Source organism: Monodelphis domestica, chromosome 1, assembly GCF_027887165.1.
Source record: "Monodelphis domestica isolate mMonDom1 chromosome 1, mMonDom1.pri, whole genome shotgun sequence".
NCBI lineage: Eukaryota > Metazoa > Chordata > Mammalia > Didelphimorphia > Didelphidae > Monodelphis > Monodelphis domestica.
In genome coordinates, this window is record NC_077227.1 from 524,246,853 (window position 1) to 524,271,493 (window position 24,641).

Below are 24,641 nucleotides of genomic sequence, written 5' to 3' on the forward strand. Positions count from 1 at the left end.
GGCAAATAAAGGGTATCATGGGTGTGAAAATCTAAACTATAAACTTCTTTCCAAACAGAAAGCATTTTCTACATGAGCCAGATTGCTTATTAATTTTTGCCCACACTGAAAGACTATTACAACAGAGTACAAGGGATAAATCTTAAATAGATTCCTTTTTTTAAGACAAATATATTTTCTTTTTCATAAAATGAGCCTATTCTGATTTTATTTCCAGACATAATATAAGATTATTAATGAGTACACTTATGGTTGGCTCTCACTCAGCTATTTTACCTTGTCCTGCCTTTCTTAAAAGAACATCTTAAGTCCCCCAAATAATTTATTATATCATAATTCTTCACAGTATTCTGAATCTGTTCATTCACTTTGAAGCTACTAAAGCCTTCTAGTCATCTGAATTTTTTCCAGAAATACTATTCCTTTTTCCAAATTTGATGAAATTATGCACACTTACTTACAGAGCAGACTTTGTCTCAAAGTGAAATAACATCATATTTTACTAATTTAAGCATTTACCTTATGTACATCATTTAATTTCCCTGTGCTTTAGGCTTCTTCTATGTAAAATGATAGATTTTGACTCAGTAGTTTCTCATATCCCTTCCATCTCTACAGCTATGATTCTGAGATAAATTTTACCACTAAGCAGCCTTCATTTGTATGCATTTTTACCTGCCTTTTTCACTCGTAATGGAACCTTCATCTTCAAGAATACCACAAGGCATATCACCAAACATTTTCTCTTCCTTAACTCCTCACCATAAGAATTCTTTAGAACTCTGATTTCCAAGAATACTTTTTTAAAATATGCTTAATAATTTTTCAATTAAGAGATATTATAGTGACATTCAGATAATGGGCCTAAAAATGCCCATTCCTTTTCCATATCTTTAACAGTTGAGAGAGATAAGGTTGTTGTAATATGAAGTTATGTTTTTCTTCTAACATTAACAGTTTTTGTTCATATTCTTCACCATACAATTTTGCCATTAAAGCTTTGTTTCTCTTCAGGTTTGTTTAAGCATATTAAATACGTGGCATGGAAGACCAGAAGAGAAATGGAATCCTCAGACATCAAGCTTTTTACAAGTAAGGAAATTGGAGAAAATATATTGACTATTGCTTTTGAGATTTGCTTTTTTAATTTCTGGGTCTTTAAAAATTTTTTTTTAATAAAATGATTTCAGGTTTCTTGATATTTCAGTGCTTTTTTCCTAGTTCCATGTGCATTCTTAAATTGTCTTTATCTCTAATTATTCCAAAATTGAAAAAACTAATTAGTCTTATAGGTTGGAAAAGAGTTACTACAATATTGAGTACTATAAAAATCTCCCAATTAATGTAAAGTACTTTGCTAACTGTCAAGTTCTATATAATAGCTAATTATTATTAGAAGACCTGAGCTGTTGCCTTAGGTTTGTTCTTATCCAAATTCTTTAGAAGAGCACTTTCAAATTCCGAGGGACTTTAGAATTAGCTTAGAAAATGAGATAGCAGAATTTAAGAGCTAAAGTAAATGAGATCATCTAATCTACCTCTCTCATTTTATAGATGAGGAAACTAAAGTCCAGAGAAATAAGTTTCAAAACCAGAAGTGTTAGGTAGTAAGGAGAAGAGTCCTGTATCTAAACCTAAGTCCTCTTGCTAACTCTAAATCTAAGACTCTTTCCCCTGCATCCATATCCATACCTTTCACAAACTTCATTGTAGAGATTAGGAAATTCATCCTCAGAAAAGGGCATTTGTTTGCCCAGGTCACATAGTATTTCACCAAGGTAAGACAAGCACCCTCGTCTCTTGGGTCATTGATTTTTCATTTGCATCCGTTGTGTAATATGACATTCAGTGAATCATCCTGTTTAAAAACTGATTGATTAATACATAGCATCTTGTTTTGTTATGCTTTTTTGTTGTTGTTGCATAATGTTAGGAATAAGGTAGCTATTACAATAATATGAGAAAATATCCCTCAGTATCCATTATGAAAGTTCAGAGAACTTGAAACACTTTATTTTCTCTTAAGAATATTTTAATCACTATTGTTAGTATGAATTAAGCTTTTTTTCTTTTAAAACCTTACCTTCCATCTTGGAGCCAATACTGTGTATTGGCTGCAAAGCAGAAGAGTGGTAAGGGCCAGGCAATGGGGGTTAAGTGACTTGTCCAGGGTCACACAGCTAAGAAGTGTCTGATGCCATATTTGAACCCAGGACCTCCCATCTCTAGGCCTGGCTCTCAATCTACTGAACCACCCAGATGTCCCCCATCGTTGTTTCTTGATTGCGCTTCTCTTTGATTATGGTGACACCTTCTTATTTATTTTGTTCTACATCCTTCCTTGATTACATATATTTCTTTAACACGTTTTGAAAAGATGAAGTTTTACAAACTAAGGTCCTTAATTTTTTTTTATAGTATTTATTCAGGAGGCAATAGGTCTATTTCTAACTATACAAACAATGAGGAAAATTGGGTTGTTAACAAACTAGCAGTGCCTCTTTATCATAAGCAATACTTGTCATAACATTTTTTCCCTGAAAATTAAATAAGAAATCTGACTAATTTCTTTGCCAAATAGTAGCTGTCTTTCTTTAAGTTTTCATTTTAATTGCCTGAAGATAGATGTGAAAATGTTAGTTTTTCCTTTGAAACTTGGCCGTGTAACTCCAAAAGTTTAAGTATTGTTCTATACCAGTGAAGGCAAATCTTTTATCAGAGGGGTGGATGATGTGAAAAATGTCCTTAGACATGTGTGGAGAAGAGGAGGGGAGCAGCCTGGCCCCATGTCCCTCTGACGAACTCTGCTGGATTGACAGAGGCATGCCCACAAGAGAGGGTCCTGAGTGCCCCCTCTGGCACACATGCCATAGGTTCAACTCCTATGGTTCAATACTAATTTAGAAATAAGTTGATTCTTGAAATAACACAACAATGAAATAATCTTGGTTATTGGTATAAGGGTCCCAAAGATATCTAGTTTATGAGTTATGTCCTGAAGAACCTATGGATCTTTCTTCTGAAGGCAACATTGACAGATCACAAATCTTAATTGTGTTTATATAGCCTCCCCCTCTTCCCTTCAGAGTGCCAAAGTGAATAAAAAATGACTTCTTGATCATTCAGGGCATTACATTGGATTGAACATTGGTTCTGCAGTCAAAGAACTTGAGTTCAAATTCTTTCTGTGATACTTACTTTTGTGTCCTTAGGCAAGTCTCTTGTGTGGAATTCAGTTTCATCAGCTATAAAAAGAGGAGGGAATTGAGGAAGAGATGTCTTCCAAGAAGTGTCTCTTCTACCTCTGTGTCTGTGATCCTCTGATTCTGTCAAGCTGTCAAGTGACATCTCAAACAATATGTGAATAATCATGCTGGAGGAAAGTGCTTATACTAAAGTATAGAAATAGCTACAAAGATTTCTTGTATCATTTTCAAAGAAGAAAGATCACTTGGCTTTAGAAGTTAATGTAGCATATTAGAATGATTGTTGACAAGATGTTCTTGCTATATATCCATAGCCATGGATATTTTCAAGATTAATGTAACTTAACTTACAAGACCCTACAAAATTTTTTTGCTGCTTAACAAATAGAGAAGTACAGAAAATAGCATCAAAGTTTCTGTATTTTAATCATCTCAATTATCATCTGTATTAAGAGATTATCTGATAGCCTCTAAACCATGGTTAATTTAATTAAAAGATTCATAAATAATCCCAAGATTATTCCATGATATATTTAGTTCGGAGGGGGGGGGGGCGGTTTACACTTCATGTAATACAGTACTTACAATAGTAAAGTAAAAAATGATATATTTAGTCTGTTTTTTTTTTAAAGATATAATAAATGTTTTGACTTAAACTAGAAAACTCCCAATAATTCAGAGGATTATTTAACATAAAAATCTAGATATAGTCATCTAAGAGAAGTCATTTATATCTTGGTAAGTTTGATATAAAAATGCATCCCTAGGAAAGGTGTATATGTGATCTCTAATTTCACTTTATAAAAGCTCTGAAAAACTAAGAGATTCTAAATACTTATACAATAATTAGAAAAGGGAGAGTGAACTAACAACTAGGTGGATCAGGAAAATCTTTCCTTAAGAGGCAGCTCATAAAAACAAGTTTTAAATCAATCTAGTGGTTGTCAGTATAAAATAATGCAGAGAAGTTAAGAAGAAGGTAGCCTTAGACAAGATTAGAGGATTTAGCAGTCACGGTATCATAGGGAACTGGAGAATGTTGGAAGCTAGATTGGAAGATATTAAGAAATAATTAAGAGGAAAGAGTGTATAGGAAGGATATAACTTAGCATTGCTTTCTGTGAATTTGACTGTGAAAGGAAGGAAAGAAAATGACAGCTTGAGGTTATAATAGGAAAAATGAAGCTTTTTTAAGGCAGAAAGTAAAATTTGGGTGAGTTGTTTTTGTTTTCTAGTTTATCTAAAGAAATTTTCAGTAGAATTGGTGTGGAGTAGAAGACTATGAGCCAAATACTGAAGAGATCTTTGAAAATAAGAATGACTTGGTGGGGTGGGGCTTAGTATATAATTTCAAGAATCTGGATATAGTAATATAAATGGGTGGGGTGAACATCAGTGGAGGGAGGGATACAAATCTATAAGTGGTATTGATGATCAAGGAATATCTCTTCTACCTGGTCCAAATAGAACACATGAAGAAAGCTATTACAGAATATTGATAAGGATCAAAAAAAGATAGGTGATTGTGGACAGGGATGCATCATTTGCTGATATATTTAGCTTTCCATAAGTGCAGGAAGGTGATGGAAGGAATGTTAAAGAAAATAAAGGGAAATTTATTAGTGATAGACTTGGGGTTCTCCGTAGCATATCTGAAGGAAAAGGCAGAAAAGGAAAGAGATTTAGATAAAGATAGGCTTAATGTGGATGTGAATGAACAGCCTTTGACACTACATCACAAGGATTAAGAAAGGAGGAAAATGAGATCTTCTAGACCTGAAATGGAATACATTCTAATTGAAGCATTTGTCCACAAAGTTATGATAAAAGAGAACACCATCATTTTGTACTCTGTGACACTGAAGACAGGGAAGAGATTTGAGTTTGATATTTAGGATATAATAAATACCTGGTGATGGATACCAAAAAGGCCTGACTATACTCACTTCAGTAAGTTTTTTTACCTCTTCTCAAAATGAAATAATAATACAGTAAGAAGATACCATACACATGACACATGTGGTCTTCTTTGAATCAAACTTGATGTCTCTGCCTTCTCTTGGGCTTGTGTCTGGCTCCACAGAGTGTTTTTTTTTTTCCTTTTGCAAAGGCAACCTCTCCACACAGGTTGGTGATAATGAAAAACTGTAACTTACCCTTCCTAGTGACAGAGACAACTCTGATTTTTTAGCTTCTTCTTTACAAGAAGTAGCATTATATAGTGAATAGAGAGCTGGCCCTAGAACCATAAAGACTTAAGTCTTTGCTCCCTTGTGACACTTACAGATTGCGTGATCCTAGGTAAATCACTTAACAACTTAGACAAGTGTCAAATAAAATGCCAACTTCCATTAGTACAAGGAATTTTCTCCATGTGTCATCTTTACCTGTACTGTACCACAATGGAACCAATGGCAAAACATATATTCAACAGTTGAGATCAAGAGGACTCTGCTGTTTACTTCCTGACCCTTTATACTGGACAGGAAGAGCTCTGAGGAGAAATAGGGCTCCAGTTCCTTTGCTACATCCAATCCTGTTTAGCGTTCCACTTTTATGACTCATTCCAACTGATTCATATCTTAAGCCAATCCTCATCCTAGTTATATGTACAGCTTCTTGACTTCCCTTACCTACATTGTCCCAGGACATTAAAGTCTTGTTTACCTTGGTGATATACTACTAGTGATATAGATATGAGCTTGACTTGGCTGAAGATTTACAAAATTCTCTTTTTGCTTTCCAAGTGATGCATACAGAATCTTGAAACTTTCCGGAGTTTGGTCCACTCTGCATAGAAAGTATTATATCCAATAATCCTCTGATTAACAAAATTTAAAAAACCAAATTAAGACAAATATGTCAGGCGCAGCTAGATAGCTCAGTGGATTGAGAGTTAGTCCCAGAGATGGGAGGTCCTAGGTTCAAATTTGGCCTCAGACACTTCCCAGCTGTGTGACCCTGGGCAAGTCACTTGACCCCCATTGCCTAGCCCTTACCACTCTTCTGCCTTGGAGCCAATACACAGTATTGACTCCAAGACGGAAGGTAAGGGTTTTAAAAAAAAAAAGGCAGATATGTTCATTTGGGACATTTACTGACCAAATTTTTCAGTATGACAAAATCTCAGACCAAATCTCCTAAGTGGTGTTTACTGTAATGATGTGTATTTTGAAGTTTCATCGGTATCATCTGTGAGCATTATATAGGCAGATTCAGCAAAACATATATATATATATATTCATAAAAATATATCGGCAAAATCCTAGAAAGTGGCCTAGAAAAAGTGATACAAATTGCAATATACCTTTGATGCAAAAGTCATATAAAGAATAATGGATGATGCCAAATCCCCAAGAAACAGCTAGTTATAGATACAGTGATAGGCCAGCTACAAATACAGTGATTAGAAGATACTGTTCAGAGCCGTGCTGAAACTTGATTTAACAAATTTCATTCATACTTTAAAAATCACAACCTGCATATAGATTTGAAGAAGAGAAGCAGAGAATGGTGATTGTGTATCTAAGAGCTTCAAAAAGATTTTGATTATATAGAGCCAAAAAATACCAAATGTAGCAGTCAGTGATTATAGCTACAATCCATAGTATTCTTTTTAGTGTGTATACAGGATAGAAAAGATAGTCACATCTAAGTTGCTTCCCACTGGTTCACAGATCATGTTCACCACTAGTAGTATTTAACATGGAGAACAATTTATGTACATAATTGCATATGCATACAGAGTTGCATATATATATATATATATATATATATATATATATAATAGGTTCTTAAAACAGCAAAGTTTTTCCAAAATTCAGAAAAAAAAACCTTAATTTTTCTCAATTTTGTTAGTCAAACATTTCCCCTTTAATTCTGTAATATGAAGACACATAGCTTGAGTCGTTAGGTTAAAAAGAAATATTTTGCCTGAGGTTAATTTGTGCTGAATTAGATTGATATGACTGAGCTACTGGAATCATAATTATTTAGCTTCATAACATTATACTGGAATCCTTAGACTCTGTTCGCTTTCTTTTAACCTCCTGCAGTGTTACTGGCTAAAGCAAACATTCATTTTCATAGCACAGAAACAAAGCTCAGTGGGGAACATTTTTGCACATGTTAAAATGTTTGTCTTTTCACCAAATTATAACCAATATTTTATTTCTCTGATGTTTTCAAAATGGGTCACAGGATTGGGGGGGGGGGGGAGTCAATCCTTTAAGTTTCTACAAGAAATAATTTTCTTATAAACAAAGCAAGGTCTTTGACCAAAATTTTAAGTCTTTTATTCTGAAATAACAGATGCAGCCTGATGAAGTACTTATTAGAACAAGACTGCCACTCAAAATATTTTGGAATCGTTTACAAATTACCTTCACAATCAACTTAAAAATCCCAAAAGGAAATTATGCCTTGTTACACCTCAGTATTAATTAAATGTAGTATTATCTATTGAACTACCATAATATTGGTTTGATTTGCCTCCAAATGATACTTGACTATTTTATAAAACTTGATTCTCCTATCGACACAGAGGAAAAAGTTTTGCCACTTAACAAGGAGACTGACAAGAATATACTTGAAAGTACAGATAGGGATTCTCAAATGTTTTTAAATGACCAGCCTTATCTGAATATATGTATACCATTATCCTCCTAGACCTAAGCTCCAAGTAGCTACTTTAAATACCCAGGTTATTTCATGGGTAGAGTAAGTGGACAGAAGGAGTCTCGGAGAATCTTCTCAAAGTTCTTAATGTCCCCTTGGGGAGAAGCTCTGGTTTCTGAAGATTCTACCCTTTTCATCCAGTAAGACTGTTGAGGAGGGAAATCATCCCATTTTCCTGCCCAGTATGCTTTACCAGGAATCAGTGATATTCAAGGATGTGGTATCGACTTCACCCCAGAGGAGTGGAGGCACCTGCACCCCTCTTAGAAGGAGCTGTACTCAAATGTGATGTTGAAGAACCACTGAATCTGGTCTAGCTGAGACTAGCAATTTCAAAACCAAATATGATTGACCAGTTAGAGTGAGGGGAAGTAATTTGGATATCAGAAGCAGCAAGGAACACCTAGTCAGGTGAATGAATGAAAAGCTGATTGAGATAGCAAACCTGAAACCAGGAAGCTGGCTCCAGAGATAAGTCTATCTGTGGAAAAATCCAACTCAGTGGTCTCTAGCATGACAGTAAGGAAAAACTTTCTGGACATGTATAAAACCCAGAAGATTCTCAGTCAAATAAGAGGTTATGCATGTAAAAAATATCATGGTGACTTTCTTAAGAGTAATTCTTTTTCCACAACATAGAATATCTGTTGGAAAGAATTTCTTCCACTAATATTATATAAAGCAAAGGAGATTTAGATTTTATTCAGAACTAAATAAAGAAAAGAGAATTTGCTCCAAAAAAGATGTTTTATAAACATAATAAACTTGGAAACTTGTTCAGGTATGATTCAGACCTTAATTAAAAATTGCAGTATGCCCTCTGGAGAAAAAGTACATTTGGGTACTAAAAGTGGTAAGACTATTTTCAGTAGCATAAACATTACTCAAAATCAAAGAATTCGTTTTAGAGAAAAAATTATGTCTACAATAAACGTGGAAAAGCTTTTTTAGTCAGAAAATAGTATTTCTAAAACATCAGTCCATTTTGGAGAGAAACCTTATAAATGTAATGAATGTAGAAAGGATTTCACACTGAAGGTAACACTAATCGATCATCAGACTATTCATGTGGAAGAAAAACCATATTCCTGTAACATGTGTGGTAAAGCCTATAGACATAAGTTTAGGACTTATTGGACATCAGAGAATTCATGCGAAGAGAAACCTAATGAATATAATAAAGATTTCTATAAGACAACAAGACTTAATTACCATCAGAAAATTCATACTGGCAGAAAATGGAAGAGAATATTGAATGAATGTCAGAATATTTACACTAGAAAGAAACATATAGTCAGTTCTCCTTTTTATAAAAGTAACATTCCTAGAAAACTATGAGATAGCAGCTGGGTAGTTCAGTAGATTGAGAGCCAGGCCTAGAGATGAGAGGTCCTAGTTTCAAATCTGGCCTCAGATACTTCCCAGCTGTGTGACCCTGGGCAAGTCACTTAAACCCCATTGCCTAACCCTTACCAGTCTTCTGCCTTGTAACCATTACATAGTATTGATTCTAATATGGAAGGTAAGTGTTATTTAAAAAAAAAAAGTCAAAAAATATGAATGTTTGATACATTTAATCTGTAGGAAATAGAGGGTTAGGTTCCTACACAGTAACTATGAAATGACCCATACAATGCAGTACACAAAATAACTTGGAACATGAAAATAAAGATACTGCCCATATGATTGTATCAATTCTGGTATATTTCAGTCACTTTACATAATAATCATTTATTTTATGTCATGACATAGATCTCTGCAACTTTTAAATGCTGGGCTTGGAATGACGAAGAGATAGTTTTAAATCTACCTCAACAATAGTTGATGGTAAAACAGTAGGTTAATTGTTGAAAATTGTGCATGCAAATCCTTTAAATTTCACTGAACAGAAATTTTCATTGGAGGAAACCAGCAGTTCAGATAAATCCTTTTCTACTTAACCTAGTTATAAGGTGCCTTTCAGTCCCAAAACCAGTTTACAGAGTAACTTAATTCTGATAGTCTGATTCGTTTGTTAGATTTAGACTTTCCTTAAAACAGATTTAATTTAGAAAAAAAAGTAAAGAAATGTTTGTTTTTTTTTAAATCCCACCTATGCTCTAGATGGGGAGATAGATGCTTTCAGAATAGCAGAACGTCTAAAAAATAATGTAGATAAAAGTTCATTAAAGCAATTTTATTTTAGTAAATATTTCTAAACATATTTAGAAATTATCTGAAGGAATAGGAAATAATATTTTTCCCACCTACATTTTATTTCATAGGAAAAAAGCACAGGTCAAAATGATATTTTGATTATTCTGCTTATTGCTATTTTACTGAAATTTCATTTTGAAAACTGCAAGCAAACATCATTAGAAAATGTAAGCGCCTGGGGAAGATAGACACTATAGCAATTAAGGGGGAGACAGCTGCACAATTAAAATTGCTTTGGAAAAAATTGAGTACTAAGTGATTTCTAGCTTGAAGATTTCAACTAAATGCTGAGGTCTCTCAAAATATTTCAGTCTCAGCAGAATTTTATTTAAAAGTTTAATCATTTTAGTTCATCAGAGTTTATTATTTTCATATCTGTGAATGATTTATTGAGGAATATTGTTAAATGATATTCTGAAGAATATGCCCATTTTATAACATTCAGCACCCTTTCCAGATTGATTTTATTTCTTCATTTGGAGTTTTTTAAATAAAACATTTACATAAAATTTATGGCAAAAAATATTTCATATATTACTTGATTCTCCCAAAAGTTTTTGAATCTTGTGTGTAAAGTACTTCTAGCCCCATTTTTACAGATGAGAAAAAAAGTTGTAATTATTGGTCAAATGATTTTCCCAATACCTCATATTATTAGTAAATAATAAATATTATTTATATAAATAATAGTAAATAACAGAGCCAGGACACAAAGTCTGTTGTTCTTTCCAGTTATAAAATCAAATCTAGTTTAATGCCCTTTTCCCTAAAGACTGTATGTGGATTATGTACAATGGTGAGGATACTGGCCCTTGAATAAGAGAACCTACCATTTCTGGTGCTAACTCTGAGCTTGGTTAAAGCACTTAACCTCCACGGGCTGCAGTTTCTTCACCTATAAAATGAGAGGATTAGATTTGATGACTACTGAGGTCCCTTTCAACACAAAATCCATGATTCTGGGTTCTTTGTTGACTGTGTTAATGTCAGATACATGAAATAAAGTTAAAACCTCATTATAGCATTGTCCATTACTATACCAACTGATGTCAAAAACTAAATCACAACTATGTTTCCCAAAAAGGTTAATGTAACAAAAAACTCATTAAGGTTTTTTTTTTCCAACTCACTTTTGTTAAATATACCCAGCTCTCAGTTTTCTATAATGATAACCAATGAATCTGGTAAAAAATGAACTGTGTCCAACAAAGTAAATCACATTCATGTTGCTATATGACTATAAATTCTGGAATTCTTGTCTTGAATTAAAATTTTGTGTTACCCATAGGAGAAAGGAAAGATGTATGGTGGTCTTTATAGCTTATTAACCTTTTTTGAATTGCAGCTAAGAAATGATAGCAAGGATATAATCAAAGAAGATGAAATGAAGAGAAAAGGAAGGAAAACAAGGGATAATAGGTTATCCCTCTTATGCTGCCCAAGCACCTACATAATATTAATAGATTAGGAGTTTGAGGAAAAGAACACCTCATAAGCTTTGTCTCTCTCTCTGCCACTTCTTTAGTTAGACGAAGTAAAGTTCCTATTCGATGGACTTTGCTTTTATCTTTCAATGTCTTGCACAATATTTTAATATATAAGATTCTTCATATTCTTTTATGTGGATTCCAGGCTGGTTGAATTACCAGAACTTTGGTTCAGTTTTAAGGGAGGTCATTAGTGTGACAAGACATTTCTATTTGGCATTGTTCTGCTCAACATTTGGTATTTTGTGTTTTGCAAAATGTAATGTACCCTAATTCTTCCTTCCCTGTTAAGTAGGATCTCATTTCTCTCTTTCCTTTTGTGGCTACACTTAAGAAATTGTTCTACTTTAGGTTCTTTCCTCTTTTCCTATAATCCAACTTCTATCATCCCACCAAAACTGTCCTCCATAGATTTACCAGTATTCTCTTAATTGTCAGATCTTCTTTCAATTTTCATCTTTCCTGGTTTATATTAAAGTGAAGTTTTTAAATGAATGAGATTAGTGGCAATTCATGTATCATAGGAAATAATTTTTTTTCCCTATCACAATCAGAAGTTGTTTCTTCTAGTTAAATGGTATATATTTTTTAAAGAACTGCAACACTATGAAGTTTAAAGCACTAAAACTGCATTTCCCCTAATATAATCATATTTTCTTTAAAACACTTTCCATCTTAGAATCAATACTGTGTACAGTTTCTAAGGCACAGGACTGGTAAGAGCCTGGGCAATGGGGTTGAAGTGTCTTGCCCAGAGTCACACTGTTAGGGAGTGTCTTAAGGTTAGATTTGAACTCAAGACCATCCATCTCTAGGCCTGGCTCTCAATGCACTTACACACCTCACTGCCACCCTATAATCACATTTTGATGGTTCAGAAAGGACCATAATTTGTTCATTGTGATATGTATTATTTTCACTCTTTTACAAATATAGAAATGAAATATTACAATCAATATTTTAGATACCACATAGAAAGTTTAGTATATATTCAAAAATACTTCTTATGAAGCTAATATAATGCCATAAACATTGCAAAAAATTTGAATTTGAATCTTAAAAAATAATATATTTATGTGCTTATTTGCTATCATCTATTTTTCTCCCAGGTATTGGTATCTGTCCAGTCCCTTATATTAGTTGCTGAGCCATACTTTAATGAGCCAGGATATGAACGCTCTCGAGGCACTCCCAGTGGAACACAGAGTTCCCGTGAATATGACGGAAATATACGACAAGCAACAGTCAAATGGGCGATGCTAGAACAAATCAGAAACCCTTCGCCATGTTTTAAAGAGGTAGGTTCTATACCTATTAGAGAAATTCATTTTTCTCATAGTGATGTTCAAAGAAGATGGATTCATTTCCAGTATTTATTCATTGCTAGCCCTATGTGGAGTTTGCAGTGTGTGGTTGTTCAGATTCTCTCCTTAGAGGGAAGGGGTGGGGGAGGGCATTTTATGAGTTTGAAGGATGAGGTTTAGAACATCTACTTGGGAGAGCAATAATAAATTAGAAAAGAATTTTACAGCAATACTAACCCAGTTGAGGTTAAAGTAACTTAGTGAATCCACTTGACTTGCATAATTTCTGCTGTAGTTTTCAATAAAATGTGAACTGGAGCATAGATAATGACCCTAGATAACTTAAGGGGCAGAGTTAATACCCTCTACAGAAATAAGTCTATTTTGAACCTGGGCAAGGTTAAAAAGAAGATGTTGAATTAGAGATGCCAATGGAACATCTTGGCAATGTTTGGCAGGCTACTAGTGATTATAGTTCAGGAGAAAGTTTAGGTCTGGATGTATAAATCTGGGAATGTGCTCCAAGAAGGTCATTGAAGCCATTGGACCTGGTTGGATCAAAATGAGAAAGAGTTATAGAGAGAGAAGGGGAACTTAGAAGTCATTCCTAAGAAACAAGAAATGAATGATAAATTTGTAAAGGAACAACCAGGTTAAATAACTAGGAGAGGGGAAATCATGGCAATTCAAGGAATAAAAGTATTGACTGAATTATACCAATTGTTTAATCATCATCACCATAGCTAGCATTTACACAGCTTTTTAATATTTGCAAAGATGTTTATAAACATAATCTAATTTTATTATCACAACAACCCTGTGAAATACATACTATTATCTGCAAACTGAGAGCAGGGCATCAAGTGACTTGCCGAGGATCATATAGCTAATTGAGTCTGCAAAGCTGCAGAGATGAAATAGGATAAAGTCTGAGAAAGGGCCATTGAACTTAGTCATTAGAGCTCATGGGTAACCTTGGAGGAAGTAGTTTCAGTAAAATTATGTGGTCAGAAGCCTGATCATAATTCAGTCAGCAAGCATTTATTAATCTGTTCTGGGCACTGGGGATTTAAGACAGAAATTAAACATTCCTGATACTGATACCCTTATCTTTCTTCTGAGAATTGATACTGTGTATGAGGCAGTGAGGGCTAAGTGACTTGCCCAGGGTCATACAACAAGGAAATGTCTGAAGCTAAATTTGAACCACGGACCTCCCATCTCTAGGTTTGGCTCTCTGTTCACTGAGCCACCCAGTTGCCCCCAAGAGCTCACATTCTATAGGAATATATATATTGAAAATATATATATAAAAAGGTATATACAAAAGTTATATATATCTTGGGGGGGGGGGGGGCACTTGAAAATTTCACCTTTAGAGAAGAGCAGAGATTGTGAGAGGCTGAGGCAAGGATAGATATTCTGAACTGAGTTTGACTAACCTCTAGGCTGCACAAAGGGACATGATAGATAGTTTAGAATGTAGGCTGGAGCCAGGTTGTAAAGGACTTTAAATATCAAACGGGAATCTGCATTTGATCTTAGAGCTTTTAAGGAGCCTTTAAAGTTTACTGAACTGAGAAGTAAACATCAGCCAGGCAGAGACCATTTAGAAGGATGCTTCATAGTCTGGGCAAGGTGAGGACGTAAACTAAAGGTGATAATTGTGGAAACAGGTGACAAATTTAAAAGCTATTGTGAAAGTAAAATTGGCAACTAAGAGTTAAAATGAATGGGATGGGGCAGCTAATGGCTTAGTACATTAAAAGCAAGACCCAGAAATGGAAGATCTAGGTTCAAATCTGGCCTCAGACACTCTTCGCTGTGTGACTCTTGGCAAGTCAATTAATCCCCGTTGCCCAGCCCTTATCACTCTTCTACCTTGGAACCAATATAGTATTGATTCTACATCAGAAGAAAAAAGTATGATTAATGATTGACCTCAATAAAAGTAGTCACTTTTTCCTCAGAGATTAGAAAAAAGGAGATAAAGGTAAAAATGGATACTATTCTTGAGAAATGGATTAAGTAAGACTTTGGGAATTTAAATTTTTTAAAGAAATTACCTCAAATTTTCCTAGACAAGGAAGAGAAATTAAGTGCTCAGAGATATGGGAATGAGGATATTATAAAGTAGTAGTATCAAACTCAAATAGAAACAAAGATCACTAAACCATATATATAAGGGTCCCAATGAATAATATGTTGATTTAGAAAAGCATATTTTAATATTACCCATCTTTCTTAATTTTATTCATATATCCAATACTTAGAACATAGTGCCTTGCATGCACACAAGCATTAATAAATGTTTATTGATTAATTGGTGTTTATTTTATTAATTATTTCCTAATTACATTTCAGTCTGGTTCAAGTTGCTCTCTGAAATGCTGAGCATATATTGGATAGCTCTGTTATAGAGAAGAAAATATTGTAATAGCTACTGTGGAGACCTTAAGGGTTTGAGCCATATATTCAAGCAAGCTTTATGAGGAGGAGAGGAGGAAAAAGTATATTCCAATTATGAGAGAAAACCAGTTCAAAAGCATGGAAATGGCCAATGTAGTACAATATGAGGAACAGGCAGTTTAGTGAGATTGCAGAGAAGACAATTAGGAAGCCATTGCAGTAATACATGGAAGAGGTGATTAACATCTGAACTAAGATCTATAGCTATCATATAGAAAGGAATCAAATGAAAGACATGTTGAAGTAGAAGTGGCCAGATTTGACAAATGATTGAATATGATGAGGAAGACTAAGGAGTCAAAATTAATGCTAACAGGGTTATGAACCTGGGAGACTAAAAAATGATGATGCCTTCAACAGAAATAGGGAAATTTATAGATTAAAAGTAGGTTTGAAGGGAAAATTAGTTAATTGGTTCTGTTTGGAATATTCACCATGCAGTGGGTAATGCAACATCTTAAGGCTTAAGGTACAGATATGGGAAAGAGTGGTAGGTAAATAGATCTATGAAATCCATCATCTGCATAGAGATACTTAAACCTCTAGGAGCTAATAAAGTGAGAGAATTAAGGAAAGAACAGAGCCCAGGACTGGCAGATCCTCAGAATACCCAAAGTCAGGGAATATGGTATAAATAAGACTATGACAGAATCAAGCAGACTAGTAGAAACTCCATGGGTGACATGGGTCATGAAAATCCAGTACGGAGAGAATGGTTAACAATATCAAATACAACTGAGAATTTAAGTAGGATAAGAACTGAAACTAAGGTCATCAAATTTGACAATTAAGAGCTCTTTGGCAAGTTTGGAGAGAGCAGTTTCATTTACATGACAGGCCATATTGCACAGTTAAATGAGGAAGAGGGAGAAAAAGTTAAGGACTACAATGAGAAAGGAAAATGAGATATTGCACCCTACATTTGATAATAGAACAGATTTCAAAATGTTTACAGAAAGGATAGGAAGAATCCTATAGACTAAAATTTGTGGGGGATATTGGCCTGTAGGAAGCTCTCAGGAATGAAATTCTGTTTGTTCTGCATGTTACAAAGAGACAGAATTAGGAGCAAAGTGTAGAAGTTACAAAGATTCAGATTTCAACTTAATGTTAGGAAAATCTTCCTAATGATTTGAGATGGCCTACCCCTGAAAATTGTTTGTTTCCCCTCACTGGAGCCTTCAAGCATAGAGAGACAAGGTGACGATTACCTAACACGGAGTAGGGAATTTATTTCAGCTTTGAATCAAATTAAATGGCACCTGATGTCCCTTTCAGCTATGATATTCTATGATTCTTTTAATGTTTTATAATGCTTTTGAGAATAATTATGTATGTTTATAAGTGGGAGCTATAATAATCAGATAATAGCATCTCTTTGGACCTAGAGATCAAAGAAATGCACAGTAAAGATGTGTTCCCTCTAAGCTTTATTAGCAAAACTTGAGCTATAATAAAAACCTTCTATTCAACTATGAACAAGTGAAGCCAGAAGTGGGCTAATTCGGGGGGGGGGGGGATTTTTGTGGGTCCGTGGTGTAAAGGGAAGAAAGAAGGAGAAAGGATAAAATGCCAGCATTAAGAGGGTCAGGAATTAAAGTTTAAGAAAATGAGGATAAGGTATGATAGGATGAAGGAACTGAAGCAAAAAAAAAAGACAGAAGAAAGGGAAAGGACTACATTGACCCAAATACAGAATAGTTTTACTTCCATAACTATTTAGTCTGAGTATGAGGTATTATAGGTATTTTTTTCCTATGTGTACCTATTCACTTTTTTCCTTTGAAATAAGCCAGTTCATTGTTAAAATTCTTTTAACAGGTATTAATATTCGTATTATATTCAAGGCTACATGTTATATGTTCTACATACTATAGATAGATTTAGAGCTAGAAAGTAAATTCTGAGGGCCATGTTTTTCAACCTTCTAAGTTTAAAATTGTGAACTTGTGTGAACAGAGTGCTAATGATGGAGGTAGGATTCATAGACCTAGGCAGCTCATTGCTTATGACAAGAAGAGAGGACAACCAGAATTGACTCCAAGATTGTGAACCTTTATGATTACACAAGGATGGTTATGTTCTTAAGAGAAATAGAAAAGTTTGGAGAAGGGAAAGATTTAGAGAAGAAGATAATAAATTCTTTCTGGAGAACTTATTTTGAGAAGCTTATGGAGCATCCACTTGGCTTTTGAAATTTTCATTGGGTCTTTTTAATACTTTTGAGTAACAGTCCTTTTCCCATTCCAACGTGCTGATGGGATATCTCCTTGTAAATATCCAGTCTTTGAATAATTACCTAGGAAAGAATTCCCTATTGAATTTTTTTTAATGCTGGGAAAACTAGAAAGCAGTCAATGAATGTTAATAAAAGCTAACGTTTATATAGCACCTACTATGTGCCAGCCACTGTGCTAATAAGCACTTTTAAACATATCACATTTGGTCCTCACAACACATCTGAGATATGGATGTTATTATAATGCCCATTTTATAATTGAGAATACTGAGGTAGATCAAGGTTAAGTGACTTGTCCACAGCCATACACATGCTTAGTGTCTGAGACCAACTTTGAATACAGGTTATCCAGTCTTCAGACCCAGTGTTCTATCCTTACCCTTAGTCCAAAACCTTATACAGTATTCCACAATACATTCCAAATGATTTATTGTTCCTTCAGTTATGTCCAACTCTTTGTGACCTCATAGTCTATAGTACTTCAGGCCCTTCTGTCCTCCACTGTCTCCCAAAGTCTGTCCAAGCTCATGTTTGTTGCTTCCGTGGCACTGTCTATCCATCTCATCCTCTGCTGTCCACTTGATTTACCTTCAGTCTTTCCCAACATTAAGGCCTTGTCCCTTTTTTTTTTTAATCAAAGTGTATTTACTTAAACTTCAGTATTTGTCCTTCTGGTGAATAGTCTGAATTAATCTCTTAAGAACTGACTGATTTAGTCTCCTTGCTGTCCAAGAGACTCTCAAAAGTATCACCACAATTTGTAGGCATCGATTCTGTGGCACTCAGCTTTCTTTATGGTCCCAATTCTCACAGCTGGGAAAACCAAAGCTTTGATTATATGGGCCTTTGTCAGCAAAGTGATTTCTCTGCTTTTTAGTATACTGTCCAGATTTCCCAAAGCTGTCCTTCCAAGGAGTGAAGTATCTTTTAATTTCATGGCCACAGTTACCATATATAGTGATTTTTGAGCCCACAAATTCAAAATATGACATCACTTCCATTTCTTCTCCCTCTCATTTGCCAGGAAGTGATGAGACTAATAGCTGTGATGTTGAGTTTTTTAATATTAAGCTTCAAGCCAACTTTTACACTCGCCTCTTTTACCCTCATCAAGAGGCTCTCTTTAATTCTTTCATCAGAGGTGTGTCATCTGCATATCTGAGAATCTAAGCAGAGAAATTTGATATAAAGATTCTTTCCCAGTCAATTGCTTTCCTTCTTATCCTACATTGATTTTGTCCATGCAGAACTTTTTTCAGTTTTATGTAGTTAGTTACCTACTTTTTCTTTTGTAATTACCTCTATTACTTGATTGTAAGAGGTGCATGTTCTGATTCTCTTTGTAATTTTCTTATAATATGACTTAATATTAATATCATTTATCCCTCCTGGATCGCTGCATTGTCATGGCCAAGGTATTTGTGTAGCTCATTGAAACTGTGAGCTATCCACAAAATCTGATCCCTTAAATCTAGTCATCATTTGCACTTCATATTAGTAAGGGATGTTATTTAGGTAATGCCTATACAATATGATGGTTTCCCCTAAGTTCTTCAGTTTTGTAGTAGGAAGTTCATGACACAGTTAGCTCAAGTGTTGGTTGCAAAATATATAATCAGTCTGATTTCAATATTTACCATCTGGTGATGTCCATATGTAAAGCCACCTTGTTGCAAGAGTATTTTATATGACCAGCAAGTTATCCTAACAAAATTCTATTAATCTCTGCCCTACTTTATCTTGTACTCTAAGTCTAAACTTGCCTGTTTTTCCAATTATCTTTTCATTTTTCATTTCACTTTCTACTTTAAGGTTCCTGTTCTCTCTGAGGAATGATATCTTTTTTATGTTGTTTGTAGAATGTGTTGTAGGTCTTCATGAAACTATGCAGATAAAATAAGAATAATGTCCATTCCTTTTGACTCAAGAGATCCCATTACTGGATTTCTATCCTAAGGAAGCATTGATAAAGAAAAAGCTCCTATATACCTAAAAATAGAACTTTTTTGTGATAATAAAGAATGGAGGTTAAAGTAGATGCCTGTTGATTGGGAAATGGATAAACAAATTATAGGACACAAATGTTCAGAATATTACTGCACTGTAAGAAATGATGAAAGTGATGAATCATACACATGAAGTGATGCAGAGTAAAACTAGTAGAGCCAAGAAAACAATCTACACAATAACTATAACAATGCCAGTGGAAAGATTAAATTAATTTAATTTATTATATTATAATTATATTAATTTTAATATTATTCATTAAATTAAAATTTTAAAAGAATAAATTTAAAAATTAAAAAGATCAAACATTAAAAAAATAGAGAGATCAGGAAGGATTCAAATGAAAAGAGATGAGGAGACATTCCCACACTACCCCTTTGTGAAGTTGAGTGGTCCATGGTTACTGAACATTGTACATGTGTTTAGATTTTTTTTTTTTCAATATATGCCAGAGTCTGACTCTCAAAACAGTTTTGTGGGTCACCGAGCTGGGGTGGGAAGGATGTATTTTGGGATTACAGGAGGGCCTGTGTGGACTAAGAACTATGCAGGCAGCTTCTTAGAGTGGTCTCAAAGTTTAATGGGTTGGGATCTACAATTTATAGGGGAAATGATGTAGTCATTTACCAAGTATGTGTCAGGAAGGAGTTTTAGGACTTCTGTGAGGAGTGATTCTAGCCAGACCATGGCTTCGATTTTACTGGGGCCTACTCTCATTAGTGGGGGCTACATTGCTTCTTTTTTATTTAAATTAAATAAATGAAGGCAAAGTAAGTGAGTGTATGGTTTGTATGGATTGTGTATGGCTAAAAAGCTAAATTCTAATTCTCTTTTGTTAAAGTTCTGATTGCTTGGAAATGGAGCTTTTGAAAATTCATTTTTAACTAGGACCTTTTTTTAGACTGTGTCTCAGAAAATGCTGTGTGTATTGTCCTTAGTGTTTTGTCATAGGAAGACATTTCTCCATGGTTTTTGAGGGGGAGCTAAGATGACTTCCGTTCATGGGTCTTTTGTTTCAAGTCAGGTGGTCCAATCCTAGGGTTATTAAGATTGCCTCCCAGTTGGATTGTTAGGCTTGCTATGGCCTTCGTTGCCTTTGTTTTTTGCCTTTATGACAAGCATGTGTTTAGATTTTTTTTTTTCAATATATGCCAGAGTCTGACTCTCAAAACAGTTTTGTGGGTCACCGAGCTGGGGTGGGAAGGATGTATTTTGGGATTACAGGAGGGCCTGTGTGGACTAAGAACTATGCAGGCAGCTTCTTAGAGTGGTCTCAAAGTTTAATGGGTTGGGATCTACAATTTATAGGGGAAATGATGTAGTCATTTACCAAGTATGTGTACCAAGTACTTATCACAGCTTAAGAGAGCTACTCTTATCAGTCCTCATTCTGTTAGCATCCAATTCTTGGTTCCATAAGCCAAGCAAATATTGACTTCTCCTTTACTTAGAAGTCAAATTTGTTTTATATCTAAGCGTCCATGCTATTATGCTGGTAAGGGTTATGTTCTGTTATGGGGAATATACTAGGGTTTAGTATGTATCTTCCTAATCAAATCTGCAATAAATGTTTGGTGTAAGATATTTGTGCTAATTGTGACTCTATTAAGTTTGTGCTATCTTCAGGTGGAATAGGCATTAGGTGAGATTGAGCTAAAAGAAGGGGAAATAAATTTTGAAAACTTAAATTTGGTGCAGAGATAGTTATACCTACTATCAGAATACAAAGATATACATCATTATAAGTCACATTTTTCAAGGTATCTGAACCACAGTAATAATAATTGGGCTGGGGTTAATATTGTGATTGATCAGTCTTAGGGAAGATTGCCACCTCCAGGGATTGTTTTGCCATGTGAACTATTCTTTTGGCTTGTCTCCAAATCGTGGGCTTCAGTTGTCATCTGCTGTGGGTTTTCATTTCTTGTATAAATAAAAACAAAACCTGGACCCCCATATTATAATTATGGGTTGGTTTTTTTGTTGTTGTTTGTTTGTTTAAATAGATTACTCCAATCCAATTCATGGTCAGTGATTATACAAATGAATTAACTTATGTAAGGATAATTTAGAGTTGTGACCTAATCTAAATTTGATTTTTGGTCACTAGGGAATATCCCAAATAAAATACCCAAGTCAGTTTGGAAATATATGGTGGTTTAATCAATATATAGGGAAGAAATCCAGGAGAAGAGAGAGGGAAAGATATAGGATTTCTCCTGCCCGGCCTATGCCAGGCAAGTTCAAAGTCCTCTGCCACGAGGTCCTTGAAGATTAAAGGCTTTCTCTAAGGGGATAGTGTTTGGATGGTAAAGGAGAGAAAGATCAGCATAAACTCCAAGAGATCTCAGAGAAGAGCCTCACCTGAACTAAGTTATTAGGCTTCCTCCAGTATGGTATCAAGGAAAACTCACCGCTAAACACGGAAAATAGCAGCTGCCATGCCAAGATGCCAACACACTCAGCAAGCTGCCCCCAGCCACCTCTCCGCTGTCAAAAGAGCCGGAGAGAGGAAATAACGTGAAATATATAGATGGTTTTACATCACTTTCCTGTGTCTCACATGTACCAATGATATCTTAGGCTTGACTTAGGACTGCCCAGGGGTCTGTCAGTTGTTTCTGATTTGTCATTTGCTAGCACATGTCTGTCATAGGCCATCTTACTAAATATACTTAATCCTTAAGTATAGGTGTACACATTCCTGATTTTGTTAGACTAAGTAAGGTGGAGTAATCTAAAGTTCACACTTATAAGAAATCCATTGTAACTCCAGTTGGCTATGATTTTACTGGGGCATAGTCTCATTACTGGGGCTACAAATATATTGATTTTTTATATTAATTTCCCCCATTTGTATTATTTTTGCCTTTTAAAAATATTTTTTGTTAATGTCTTGGCTTTCTGAGAAGGAATAAGGAAAGGATACTGTGGAAAACTGATAATATAAAAAAAATCAGTAAAAAATTAATTTAGAAAAATACATCATAAAGGCTATAGTAACATTTCAAAGATTATACACTGATTAAATATATAACAAAAATGTTTGGTTTAGTTTTATATAAAGGAAACTAAATATAATAGACTATATTAATAATAAAAAATACATGATTATATCAAAGGACACAGGAAAATTTTTAATAACTATTTGTATTTTTTTAATACTAAAAATGAGAAGAACCAGGTGAGGTGGTAAAGTAAAAAGAAGCAATGGAGTTCAGGTCCCCTGCCCCCGTACCTCTTGACCACCACTGTGCAGCCACCAGGGTTCAGCCTGTATTACTGGGAACAAAGGCCTCTTAGTGTATCCTGCCCCCAGAGGATAGATGACTTCTCAAGTCTGGGGCGAAGTAAGAAAAAGCTACCTTATCCCATCCCCCAAAGAAAATGCTCAGAATTACCCAGACTTCTGCAGCAGATCAAATGCCCATGACCACTGACCAAGAATATCATCCTGCAGCAGGTGGTAAGGCCTAAAGGAGCTGAAGATGTCAAAGAAAGGCATAGGTAACATACAGTTCCCTTAATTATTGTAAAGATTAAAATTAATATACAATAACTAAATATTATATTTTATAAAATTTTATTAATAATAACTAAAGCAAAAGAACTACCTGAATTCATCCCGGTCTCAGGTCAAAGAGGAACACATGGGTGGAGTTACATACAGTTAAATACCAAAAATGGAATGTCACCAACGTGGAAACGTAGGAAAGATTATTGGGAATTTTGGGAAATGTAAGGATAATTTTAGGGTTGTGACCTAATCTAAATTAATTTTGGTCACCAGGGAATATCCCAAATAAGTTAGTTAGTAAATTTATGGTGGTTTAATTAATATAGCGGAACGGAATTAAGGAGAAGGGAGAGGGAAAGAATGTAGGATTTCTCCCACTTGGCTTGTGCCAAGGGAAGTTCAAAGTCCTCCGCCACGAGGTCTCTGAAGATTAGTGGCTTTCTAAGAGGGTAGTGTTTGGAAGGTAAAGGAGAAAGAATCAGCCCAAACTCTGATAGAGCTCAGTAAGATGCCTCACAGGAACTAGGCTACTCAGTTTCTCCCAGTATAGTATCAAGGAAAACTCACCGCCAAACCGGACAATAACTACCGCCATGCTAGGATCCCAGAGCCCTTAGCACACTCAGCAAGCTGCCACCGGCCACCTCTCCACTGCAAAAAAGAGGCTGGAGAGAGGAAGTGACACAAAATATATAGATGGTTTTACATCATTTCCCTGTGTCTCACCTGTACCAATGGTAGCTTAAGCTTGACTTAGGACAGCCCTGGGGTCTGTCAACTGTTTCTGATTTGTCATTTGCTAGCACATGTCTTTCATAGGCCATTCTCCTAGATACTTAATCCTAAGTATGGGTGTAGACATTCCTGATTTTGTTAGACTAAGTAGGGTGGATTAATCTAAAGTTCACAGAAATACTCAGGACTTCTGGGGAATGAAGTCAAAGGTTCAAAATCCCCATTTATACATTATCTTAGCATTTTGAATTTAGGAAGTCTGAACACACTCTTGAACCAACTTGACATAGATTTTTAGTTTATATTTGTTCTACCCATTCTGACCCTCCCCCAATAGGAACTTATAAAACCACCTGAGTGTGTCAGCCTTTACTTTGTGTAGGATAGACTATAACTAATAAGTTGTTCTTTTGATTTCATTTTTAATTGCATTTAACTGTGAAAATCACTTGCATCACACAAAGTTGCATAAATGAGTTCAAACATTTTTTATTCCATATTTTACAAAAACAAAGAAAAGCATTTTCATATACAAAAAGATTGTACATAAATGAAATCATAAAATCGCTCACTTTTCATCATATCTACAAAATAAATAACATCCATAAGTGTCCCATCCACTACCTACATCACAGAAGATGTCCAGGAGAACATGTTCATATAAATTGTCTTTTATGTTTCACCTTTCAGTTCAATTTCTGGAGATAACATTCACAGTTTATTCTTCCAGCATTAATTCTGTAGATGTGTATAATGTTCTCCTCATTTCACCATTCATTATCTCATGTAGTTCTTTTCCAAATT

General features: G+C 34.8%; 1 protein-coding gene across 17 annotated transcripts in view; it reads left to right on the plus strand.

Moving 5' to 3' along the window:
- BIRC6 (baculoviral IAP repeat containing 6) overlaps positions 1 to 24,641 on the plus strand; it is a 286,722-nt gene that overhangs the window by 250,209 nt on the left and 11,872 nt on the right. For all 17 annotated transcript variants that reach the window (XM_007476045.3, XM_007476050.3, XM_007476047.3 and 14 more), the window contains 2 exons: positions 1,015 to 1,092; positions 12,676 to 12,864. In XM_007476045.3, the coding sequence (XP_007476107.1) occupies positions 1,015 to 1,092; positions 12,676 to 12,864 (267 nt within the window). The remainder of the gene's footprint in view (positions 1 to 1,014; positions 1,093 to 12,675; positions 12,865 to 24,641) is intronic.